The 10889-nt window shown below is 41.7% G+C and overlaps 3 protein-coding genes across 3 annotated transcripts in view; 2 read left to right on the plus strand and 1 right to left on the minus strand.

The window, feature by feature from the left end:
• wdr54 (WD repeat domain 54) overlaps window positions 1-1233 on the minus strand; it is a 5465-nt gene extending 4232 nt beyond the window's left edge. The window contains exons 1-2 of the mRNA XM_010778655.1: window positions 1102-1233; window positions 625-908 (exon numbers count right to left, since the gene is read on the minus strand). Of these exons, the coding sequence (XP_010776957.1) occupies window positions 625-849 (225 nt within the window). The 5' untranslated portion in view covers window positions 850-908; window positions 1102-1233. The remainder of the gene's footprint in view (window positions 1-624; window positions 909-1101) is intronic.
• Window positions 1234-1270: 37 nt separating this feature from the next.
• On the plus strand, window positions 1271-4170 carry c20h2orf81 (chromosome 20 C2orf81 homolog). Its single transcript, XM_010778656.1, has 4 exons — window positions 1271-1344; window positions 2062-2401; window positions 2559-2726; window positions 2808-4170. The coding sequence occupies exons 2-4, from the start codon at window positions 2075-2077 to the stop codon at window positions 3618-3620; spliced, it is 1308 nt and encodes a 435-aa protein (XP_010776958.1). The 5' UTR covers window positions 1271-1344; window positions 2062-2074; the 3' UTR covers window positions 3621-4170.
• Window positions 4171-4781: 611 nt separating this feature from the next.
• nol6 (nucleolar protein 6 (RNA-associated)) overlaps window positions 4782-10889 on the plus strand; it is a 31764-nt gene continuing 25656 nt past the window's right edge. Inside the window, exons 1-11 of the mRNA XM_010778661.1 lie at window positions 4782-4917; window positions 5246-5455; window positions 5575-5691; window positions 5794-5973; window positions 8190-8358; window positions 8505-8639; window positions 8793-8956; window positions 9075-9195; window positions 9320-9378; window positions 9474-9575; window positions 9667-9782. Coding sequence (XP_010776963.1) covers window positions 4879-4917; window positions 5246-5455; window positions 5575-5691; window positions 5794-5973; window positions 8190-8358; window positions 8505-8639; window positions 8793-8956; window positions 9075-9195; window positions 9320-9378; window positions 9474-9575; window positions 9667-9782 — 1412 coding nt within the window. The 5' untranslated portion in view covers window positions 4782-4878. The remainder of the gene's footprint in view (window positions 4918-5245; window positions 5456-5574; window positions 5692-5793; window positions 5974-8189; window positions 8359-8504; window positions 8640-8792; window positions 8957-9074; window positions 9196-9319; window positions 9379-9473; window positions 9576-9666; window positions 9783-10889) is intronic.

Genomic DNA, 10889 nt, shown 5'->3' on the forward strand with positions numbered 1-10889 from the left:
AGTAATTTGAGTTTCAAAGTCCCCTCCAGACAACAAGAATGACCACATTAAAGTTGACAAAAATCATTTTTGTTCTCTGGAGAGGACTTTGAAACTCAAATTACTGAAAAAGTACACAGTAAAAGTAGTTCATATTATGTTTGCAAGTAGTCCTAGAAGTATTAAGTACAAACATAGCAGTTTCATAAACTACTTATGGAAGAAATGTTTTTTATCCCACGTCAAAGTTAGACAAAAATGCTCCTTCTTGTTCTCTGGAGGGAATTTTGCCATTCTCAAAAAGTACACAGTAAAAGTAGTTCATAGTATTTGTGCAACAAGTTTATGAAGCAATAAGTCCTAAAATTATTCTCATAAATTACCCTGTTCCTCAATCGCAAATAATAGAAATGAACCACATGCCATCCTTTACTTTGTAATCCAGTTTCCCAGAGTTGTTTTATTGCATTACCGTAAACCTGTAACTAATCGCGCACTCGAAATACAGGGGCGGCTGGTTTGACCACGCAAAAGTGAAAGACGGCTGGCTTGACCGCAGTAAATTGAGGAACTATACAAATGGGGTATCAATTCCTTGTTATGATCTCTCGCTGCAGATGTTGCATGGGGAGCTGCTGACCTCACCTGCATGATGAGCGATGTGCTTGTGGCGACATTTGGCTCCTTGGACTGCAGCTGACGGTGAGAATAGTTGAGGCCGTCCCAGGACGCGCTGACCATGTTCACCACGTTAGCATGGACCACCGTGAAGTAGGTGAGGCTCCTCGGGGCGATGCGCAGCACGCCGAGGTTGTTGTACAGCGCTGAGGCGCTGTTTTTGATCTGGATGCTCTTCTCTTTGTGATACATCGCACTTACTTCTCTTAGCAGCTCAGTTTAAACAAATGAGGAGACGATCCGGTGTAAATCTAACAGATTAATAAAAAAGGGGATCACATTCTGGTTTAATTTGATAAGAAGTTTCAGTTAAAACACAGCGTTGTGTGTAGCAATTGGCAGCACTAAGCACTTATCATTAGCAGCAAGCTAATCTATGTTAGCTAAAAGCGATACAAAACATCGCAGTTGAAGGACACCGTTTGCTTTCTGTGCTGCACTTACCCTTCCTTTTAGATTACGTTACAGTTGATCCAGCAGTCAATGGATCTGTTGTAATTCACCATTAAATAAAGTTGCCATAAACGAAGCACTTTTCTACCTCTTCTTGATAGCAACAGATTACCTCCGCGTCGTCCGCAGCCATAGATACAACGCCAGCTCTACGTAAAACGTCATCAGTGCGTCCTCGGTTGCCGAGCAACCGTACACTACACACAAAAGGGGTACAAAAAAGAAGGGCGTATGGTAAGTTACTAAATAAACCTCGCATCGTAACGTTATAATGTTTATTATTCGCAATATATTGTATTGCAATCTATTATTATGCATTTTAACCGTGTGGCTATAAATAGCTTACCTTAAATACAATAACACTTTACAGCCCACACTAGTACTATCAGCTCTGACTGAACTAACTGACAACAATTTTAGCTAGCTTGATTATGTATGACTTATTTTTGATAAATAATTAAATAAATAGTATTAAGAAATGTTTAACATATTTGACATGACGATTAAGATTTTGTTGACATAAACGGGGAAGGACTGTAAAACATTTCACAAATATTAACTACACAAGCTAGTATTTACTTAGAAGATGTCTTTAGATTGTGGCTCTCACACATTGTTGTCCACATTTGTTTTGGGATTTAAAATGCACGGAATTATTGATTTGTAATCAGGAGCATTGTATTGCTATGCAAATACAGTTCTGTAATGATTGATGGTATTTTATTTTACATCAAAGTTCCCAAGATGAAATGAAACCTGTCATGTTTGACTAACACCACCAGATGGCGCTAATGCCTACCATCTGACATTTCACTGCAACATGCCAACTGATGTTCTTAATTTGTTGATTTTTTCCCAAATAAATATATACTAAACTATAAGATATTGGGTTTTTGATTTTCTCTTCAAAGTTGTTTTTCCCCATAATTTGTGTTTCATGTGTCACACCAGCGTCTGAGCCACAATGCCCCGCTCTGCAGCCAAGTCCGCTGATAAGCGAACGCCTAAGCAGTCTATCCAAGTGAACACACCTCCAATAACTCCACCTCCAGCTCAGTCCCAATTAACGGACACATTGAGCAAAAAGGATGCAGATGAGACATTGGCAGAAGGCATGGAAGAGCTGAAGAGCAAAGCCATGGAAGGCTGTTTGCCACCTCTAACTCCAGCTCAGTCCCAATTGATGGACATGTTGAGCAAGGAGCACACAGATGAGACAGTGGATAAAATCATGGAAGAGCTGATGAGCAAGGTCATGGAAGGCTGTTTGAATGTGGACATTGAAAGACAGGTAAAAGTGAAATGTGTATTTTGATTACCCAAAAATGTGAACGTCTGCCTACTGAGCTAAACCAATGGACAGACCAATGAAAATATTGATTGTGTTTTCATCAATTTCATCCACACGTATACATTTAGTATTGATGATGTTGCATTTTGCCCTTAAGCTAGTACCTTTCACTGCATCCTGGGCCAAGAGCTACCTCACCAAGATTCTGGAGAGGCAAATCATGTGCCCAGATGGTGGAGAAGAACCAGAGGAATCATTGAGAACAGAAGACTCGGAGCCTTTGCCAGCAACCCTAGATGCCTGGGTTCAAGGATGTGTGCCAATCGTAAGTGCTACCCCTCGAACATCCCCCTGCCTCACCACAGATTATGTTGTAAATCTATATCTCTTTATTTGTTTCTAACAGGAGGCTGACATTGACCAGATTCCAGCACAAACAGAGCCAAAAGTCAACCAGGTGTGTAATGTTATGGCCAAAACAAACATCTCGCTAAAGCAATCTGAAAAAGAAACAACTCCCAGAAAACCTGTCATTAACAAAGTGCTTAGTCCTCGCCCCCCACCAAAAATTGATCTAAAGAAAAAGCAGCAGGTTCATTTGACTCCTAAGCCTGTTGCGGGCAAGTTACTGCCACCCCTGCCCTATTCTGCAGGGAAAAAAGAAGTGGGCAAAGAGCGTGAAGACCGGACACATTCTGTTTGTAACTACTCGACTGAATCATTATATCAGCATAATAACAAGCAACCAACAACAAAACTTGATCCATCCAGTTTGCCTCGACATTGCATCTTTCCTCAGTATGAGATTATTGACGACAACCATAAAAAACCAAACAGCAAGAAAACAAGTGGGCTATCCAAACATGAACCAAGATATGTCAAGCAGCAGAGTGAGCAACAAAACCGTTCCAAGGATCAGCCAGCAAAGGGGAGAAATGAGGCAGACGTCTGGCTGAAGAAACTGCCTCCACAAGGAAAGGAAAGGATGGTCTCCTCTGGGCCTCTGAGGCTGGACACAATGGTTTTGGCAAAGGGAGTTTCTCTCGTGGATCCCCAGGCCGTTGAAATAAGCCCTCTCAGATGCAACCCTCCAACTCTTACCAAGCTGAGGCCGATACAGAGTGTTGCAGCTGTGCCAATGTTTTCAGTTGATCAGTTTACCACAGGGGAACCACCTCGGGTTATCCCATTGCTCAAGTCCAAGAACCCTGACAACTAATAGAAAAACTAAGTGATAAATGTTTGTGGTTGTATTTAGAGCATATGTAAATGGTGAAAAAAAGTGCCTGTATTACAAGAAAACTATGTTATTGCTGCTGTAGGCTTAGGTGGGACATGTTTTACATTTTTGAAAGATTCTGACTCTATTATTTATCCGTCTGTATTTGTTAGCAATTCTTCATTTGCAATGCAGTGGTGAGATGCACTGTGCACATGGAAACAACAGTACCTAATAATAATAATAATATTATATTTCATTTATATTGTTCTTTTTGAAGTACCAAAATACCCTTTTTACAATATATCCATTGACATTTCTATGATATTTGTATATTAAAGGAAAGCTTTGTGTTCAATAATTGCCTCCCACAGCATGCAAAGAAGATATACAACTACAACACTGTGATGCAAGTACATTTAAGCATGAGTTATTAAGACTGCAGGCTCTCTGTTTTCACTCTTTTCCATCTTGTCATATGCAAAGATAAACACTTACTGTGGAACCAGATTGTGTTTTAGCCACTTTTTTTTACTGTTATCTAAAACTCAAAACAGTGATACATTTAAATATGTGTTGTACATGTTTAAAAATGAATGAATGTGTTGTGCCATAAACATCTGTTGTTCATGACCCCTATATTACAGGAGTTTCTACTATTTGGTTCATAACATTTGTATCACTGAAGGTAGGATAATAAGATAAACACTTCTTTGTATAATACCTACAGTTCAACAGCATTAACGAATGCATCCTCAAAACCATACTTTTTAATCAACAGATCCAACAAACACTTAAGTCCATTTAATAAAGTGGTGGGGACAAGTCCCCAGCGTTATTACATGCACACCACTCATAATCATCTGCTGCCGTCAACATCTGCCACAGATCTGTAGGTATTGGATTCGGAAAATAACAACTTAAGTTAATATGTAAATATAAATAAATAAGTGTTTTACCGCACGAGGTTTTATTTTTATTTAACTTTAGGCATCCCTGGACCATGACACATCAGTGCCACAAGAAGACTGTTCATGCAACCTATCTTGCTGAAGCCGGAACGAGTCTCGACCACGCTCGACGTACAGTGAGCCAATCACATTTCACCCCGGCCACTCTTCCACCAACCAGCAGAATATTTTGCTATGTAGCATGTATGACTGACCCTGTGCACATGTGAGAGCGATATGAAGGGAAAGCAGTGTTGATCAAAACGTCAAAATACCGGATTTTTCCTCACATTGGAATCAGATCAGACATGAAAAATAAGCAAACTGTTGCCGACGACGCAGCAGAGGTAAGACTGCTGACATGTATTATGATTTTAGCTGCTAGGTGGCTAACTACCGCTTAGTTAACAAACGAGGCAGTTTACCTAGGGCTACAAGTGTGCTGCGTGCATGCTTTGCCTACAGATGGGCAACTACGTTACATTGTTGAGATTTAATGTGCACTCTTTAATAATAGAAATGCAGTGCTTTCCAGTAAAGTAACACACACTCGAACAAACGCTCCAGGCCCAGTTTGTATTGTATACCCTGATTATGATGCCTTACTAGTTATACAATTCAAAGTTGGATAAAACCGAGCTGCTGTTGATGCCACTACATTTTCTTGTTTTACAGATGATTCCCTCCGAGAGTCATGAGGAGCAGGAGAACGAGGCTCCGTCTAAAGCTAAAAGGAGCAAACCCGAAGACGCTGGGGGGGAGGAGAGTGTGTATCATCCGGTGAAGCTGTCCCGGAGTGATCTGTACAAACCCCCCTCAGCAGAGGAGCTGAACCAGCTGAAAGAGGCAGAGAGTCTGTTTCACTGCAGCCTGCTGAAGATGCAGGTAAGACCTCTGACATAGACAGAGAATGAAGTTGTGACTTAAGGGAAGCCTGTCAAACAATAACACACAACCTTGCTCATGCTTGTGGTAAAATGTCTGTAATCTATCACCAATAACAGATGGAAGAGTTGCTGAAAGAGGTGGCCCTGAGTGAGCGCAAGAAACAGCAAATCAATTCTTTCATTCAGACAGTCACCAAGCTGATCCAGACTGTACCAGAATCGCCAGAGGTTGAGGTATGTAGTATTTCAACTTTAAGAAAAGCTTAATGAAAAGGCAAAACTTCCCACACTTTAACCTGTGACCTTATTTATCTCTCAATCTCTCTATGTGTTCAGGTAAGTGACCTGTCATGGCTGTCCAGTGAAGTGAAGGTCCCTTTCCTCCTGGTGCCCAAAGCAACGAAGGGCAAGTTCCACATGGTGCCTCCTGCTTCTGTGGATCTGATCGGCAGCTACCCCCTGGGCACCTGCACCAAACCACGCATCAGGGTGGACCTGGCTGTCACTATCCCAGCTGTAAGTCTCCTGCCCCCTTTTATATTTTAATACATCACCTCAAGCCTTGAAAGCAATGTGCTATTAACAAGTACTGAATGCAATATAACAATTGATTTATAATCAGGGGTGGACATAACTTTTTTAGTGAGTTACTCAGATGAGTACCAGGAGACAGCGTTTGGTACTCACCCCACACGAAGCATGGTCCTAGGACCTCCTCAGTGTCTCCTTCACTGTCCTCTATTTACACCTCTTGCATGCTAGATGATGAAGACGATGAAGATATACCTCCCTGTCCCTGTTTAAGCCTCCGATTTGCTTTCTCCAAAACTTGTTGCCAAAACTGTGAAGTCCTTGCCTTTCCTGAGGCCAAGTGGAAGGATCAAATACTAAGAAATTATAACATGACTTGAAGTCATATCTGATTTCAGATGTGGGAAGTTACTCTATTAAGTACTGTACTTAAGTAAAATGTTGAGATATTTGTACTTTACTTGACTTTGATGCTACTTTGTACTTCCAGGGCTCGACATTAAGGGCTGCCCGATGGCCCGGGGCCATCTAGTATTTAGCTCGGGCCATGAAGCCTCACCTGCTGGTTGCCCGATCGGGCAATCTATTATACCAGTATCATACAGCTCGCGGATCCAGTAATGAGTGACCCGACAGTAAAACTAAACATATCTATAACTAGTTTAGGTAGTTTGAGAGGTGATTAAAATAGCTACGTGCGATATTCTAACCTGAAGTGTGTGTTTTGTCCGCTCACCGCTGCATGTGATCATGCAGAGCTNGTGTGCCTTGGCAGTCTCAGCCTCCCAAAGAACCAGAATCGAGAACCGAAAACAAACGGAATCGAAAAGCATAACCGGAATCGTTAAAATCCAAACGATACCCAACACTATGTGTGATGCAGTAAAATCTTACCGTTCACTTACGTTAGCGGTGTCGTAAAAACCGTGGGAAAATGTAAAATACGATGCTGATTTGAAAAATTTAAGTAAATTGCCAAACTCACTTGTCCATGGATAGGTACTCTCTAAAAACGTTTTCTTACATTGAATACCTTTAGTTACTTTACAGATCTGGATTAATGATGTGAAATATATTCACGTCTAAAATCCGACTTTAGTTCCACCTTGAGTAAATTCACAAGCTACCATGTCTACCCGGTCGTCAAGGGCCGGTGACGGCCGGCTCGATTCGCTGACGGCACCGACACCGGCCTTACTTTTTAATGTTTTTAAACCCCACCGTTGACAATTCGTGTGGGCTGGTCTGGGTGAGATTCCAGGGGTGTTTTTTAGTCCCAGTCCGCCCCTGCCTGCAGTATACAAAGTCATTAACACTAGCTGCACCTTTACCAGCTTTGATAACACTTTAATGATCAATCATTATAAAACATACCATATATATTATTCTGAAATGGAACAATCTACACAATGACTACTTTTACTGTCGCTACTTTAACTATATTTTGATGATAATACTTTTCTACTTTTACTTGAGGAACATTTTGAATGCAGGACTTTTACTGTAACAGAGTATTCCTACACAAGATCTGAGTACTTCTTCCACCTCTGTCTGATTTCAAACTCTTAAATTAACACCCTGAGTAAGTTTGCAACTGTGTGTTTTACTCCACATTGTTGTAAACGAAACTGCAGCAGCTTGACCACAGAGCGTGAGCGTTGTGAGCAGCTGATTTTGCTCCAGTGTTTGCGCGGAGCACAGAATGTGCACAGGGGAGTCTCCCACTGCAGCCAGTTGGCGGAGTTTTGGCACAATTCTGTTGTTCATACCAACGTTAACCCTGTCTGTACACACGGTGAACTACTCTGTCGTCCAGTGATCTAAGCTTCTGCCTCCTGTAAAGCTTCACAGGTCCGTCGGTTATGTCCTGCGCTGCTCGGTCAGCTCCAGTTCAATCAGTCATAGAAAGTCCGAAGATTTTTAGCAGGGAGCGAAACGGCAACGTAGCTGCTTAATGTCTTTGTTTTCTTTTACATGTCTAGTAGTTTACTCCATTGAGTGTTGACAAGAAACACGTGTAGACGAAATATATGTTTTGTTTGGATGTTTTGAGGTACGCAAAGGCGCGTAGTGACACAAGTGATGTCACGCAATTCAGATTTGTGCCGCGCATGCTACCTGCGTACCAGTTATGTGCACCCCTGTTTATAATATTAAAATAGAGACTGATTTTTTCTGGTGCCTCGTCTATTTGTTATTAGGATGTCCTCCATCCAAAGGATGTTGTGAACCAGAGGTATCCGAGGAAACGGGCACTCTACCTGGCCGGCCTGGCACAGTATCTCGCATCTTCCTCTGAAATTGGAACCATGCGTTATTCCTGTCTCCATGGCAATCGACTCCGACCCGTTTTGCTGCTGACACCTCCAGGTATTTCACTTTTGATTTCGTATAATTTATTTATTTACTGGATGAGTTTAATTTCTGATTTCCTAATGTACACAACCCTTTAATCTCACAGTGTTTACAAGTTTGAGTTATGATTGCTATATGTTATGTGTTGTCTGATATTTCAGGTAAAGACTCCTCCAGCTTCTCTGTTAACGTCCATGCCTGTCCGCCTCCTGGATTTTTCAAGCCCAGCCGTTTCCACCCGCAGAAAAATAATATCCGGACAGAGTGGTTCACTGGATTGCAGAACTCTCAGTCTGGTAAGATTGTTCATCAAAATATAATCAGCCATCACAATTTCCCTTTCCCCTGCAATCACTCTTTCTCAGACAATGGTCATACGTTATTTATGATTGCATTTTCAGCAACAATCCAAAACAAATATCATAATATTTGTTTTTCCTTTGTTGCAGAGGGCACCGAACCTCCCACCCCTCATTACAATAGCTCTGTTCTGGGGGATTTACTGCCCAGGCCGCACCTCCAGTTTCTTTCTGCTGTTGGCTCCCAGTGCTTCGCTTTTGCAGATGGGGTGACTTTGCTCAAAGTCTGGCTTCGACAAAGAGAGCTCGACCAGGTGGGAGGCTTGAAAGGGTTCTCTGACTTGTTGAGAACTTTTTACAGGTATTATGAATTAGTATTCTTACACCAATTCTCTGACCTCACCTTTGTATTGCTCTCTTAATGTCTTATAGGGCACTGGTTGTTTCAATGGATTCCTGGCTTCAATGTTGTTGGCCTATTTGCTGAACAGTCGAAGAATCAGCAACTCCATGACAGCCTATCAGCTGCTTCGAAACAGCTTGAACTTCCTGGGTAAGACATTTTAAAACCCACTAAACATGATACACGTTATACAGTAGTTGGTCTTACAGCAATTAGCTCGTATTACTGTTTTGAATATCTTGCGACTCACCCAACTCCTAATTCTAACCCTCAGCATCTACAGACCTGACAGTGAATGGAATAAGCCTCGCCAAAGATCCTGACTCTTCCGCTGTGAGTTGTATAAAACAGTGCATGTAGTTTAACCCAGTCTTTTTCTTAACCTCCTCAATTAATCATATTCTTTCCTATTCTTCTTTTTCCTACAGCCATCTATGGAAGAGTTCCACAATGTTTTCCAGGTGGTGTTTGTGGACCCTTCAGGACATCTCAACATGTGTGCTGACATGACTGCTTGTACCTACAAACAGGTAAATACTGTAAAAACAAATGTGTGAAGATCATTTTTACACTGTTAAGATTAAACGGCACTCTATTGACTATTTATAATTTGGTTTTCAGCTGCAGCATGAGGCATCTGTGTCGATGCAGTTCTGGGACAACCCCACGGTGGATGGGTTCCACAGCCTCCTCATGACCCCCAAACCCATGATAAGGACAAGCGACCATGTCTTCCAGTATGGATCTTTTTAACAAATCAAAATCCTGTCACTTTTCTATTTACTAAATGAGCAGTTTTTTTTAACACATTCTCACACACGTACTACATTTTCCACGGTGTATCACATGAGTTTACTGTTTCATTGTTGTATCTGTCTAAAGATAGTTCCTACACCCTCCTGTTCGCTTTCATCACTAAAGTAAGTTTTTTGGGGCCTCATGTATAACGCCGTGCGTAGGATTGACGTGGGAAGGTTACTTACGTAGTAGAAATCCGAAAAATAGGTCCATAAATTTTCCGCCACTTTCCGATTCACCAAACATTGCGTACCGGCGAGGAAAGTGCGTATGGCACTTCCTACGCCGGTTTCCCTTTATAAATCACAACCGACTCGAAATGCGGTGCAGCTTTTGCGGGCTTCACGTAACGCCCATGTTTGCCTATAAATAGTCAAAGAAACGCCCTTTCATTCATTCATTTTGACTGACTGCATGGAGAAGATCGCAGGAAATGACGACAGACAGCTAAAAAAGACATCTCACACCGCGTCAGATTTTGGTTATTTTGGGGAGGTCGAGATAAACCATATTGTTTGGTGGATGCAGTTTGAACCAGAGTAGCAGCATGGAGGTCGGATCGTCACCAAAATAAATAAATAAGTGGTCCGAAAAAGGTTAATGACAAAAAAAATACACATAGCCCTAGCTTAACCTTCCTCAGGCAGTGTGTTTGTACCGGGGACAGGAGACACCCCCTTGATGAGAAACTGTAAGAAATGATCGGGGGATCCCTCCGGAGTGGAGTCATGACGGCTGGATCTGAATTATGTTTTTGTATTTGGCGGTTTGTGTTAAAGGAAATACAACTAATGTGTTATATTAGCTGTACAACTTACCACATATGGTGCTCTTAGTTTCCATACCTCCTGTGTTTTACGACCGGCTTATCAAGTAGGCGGCGAACGGCATAAAACATGATTAAACATAGTATATAAAACCATGCTCGTATCTACAACCTATATGAGTGCAACACGGCGTCAGTTTAGACGTAATTCTGTCCTGCTTACCACATAATTTATGAGAAAACATTTCATAACATTAACACAACATATTCGAGGCGGTTT

This window comes from Notothenia coriiceps, unplaced genomic scaffold (assembly GCF_000735185.1).
Source record: "Notothenia coriiceps isolate Sejong01 unplaced genomic scaffold, NC01 NC01_scaffold00019353, whole genome shotgun sequence".
Lineage (NCBI taxonomy): Eukaryota > Metazoa > Chordata > Actinopteri > Perciformes > Nototheniidae > Notothenia > Notothenia coriiceps.

Bases quoted from the DNA above. Each gene is read 5' to 3' on its own strand.
- c20h2orf81 (XM_010778656.1), top strand. From the start codon at position 2,075: ATGCCCCGCTCTGCAGCCAAGTCCGCTGATAAGCGAACGCCTAAGCAG. The intron at 2,402-2,558 runs GTAAAAGTGAAA...TTTGCCCTTAAG, and splicing joins ATGTGGACATTGAAAGACAG to CTAGTACCTTTCACTGCATC. The intron at 2,727-2,807 runs GTAAGTGCTACC...TGTTTCTAACAG, and splicing joins TTCAAGGATGTGTGCCAATC to GAGGCTGACATTGACCAGAT.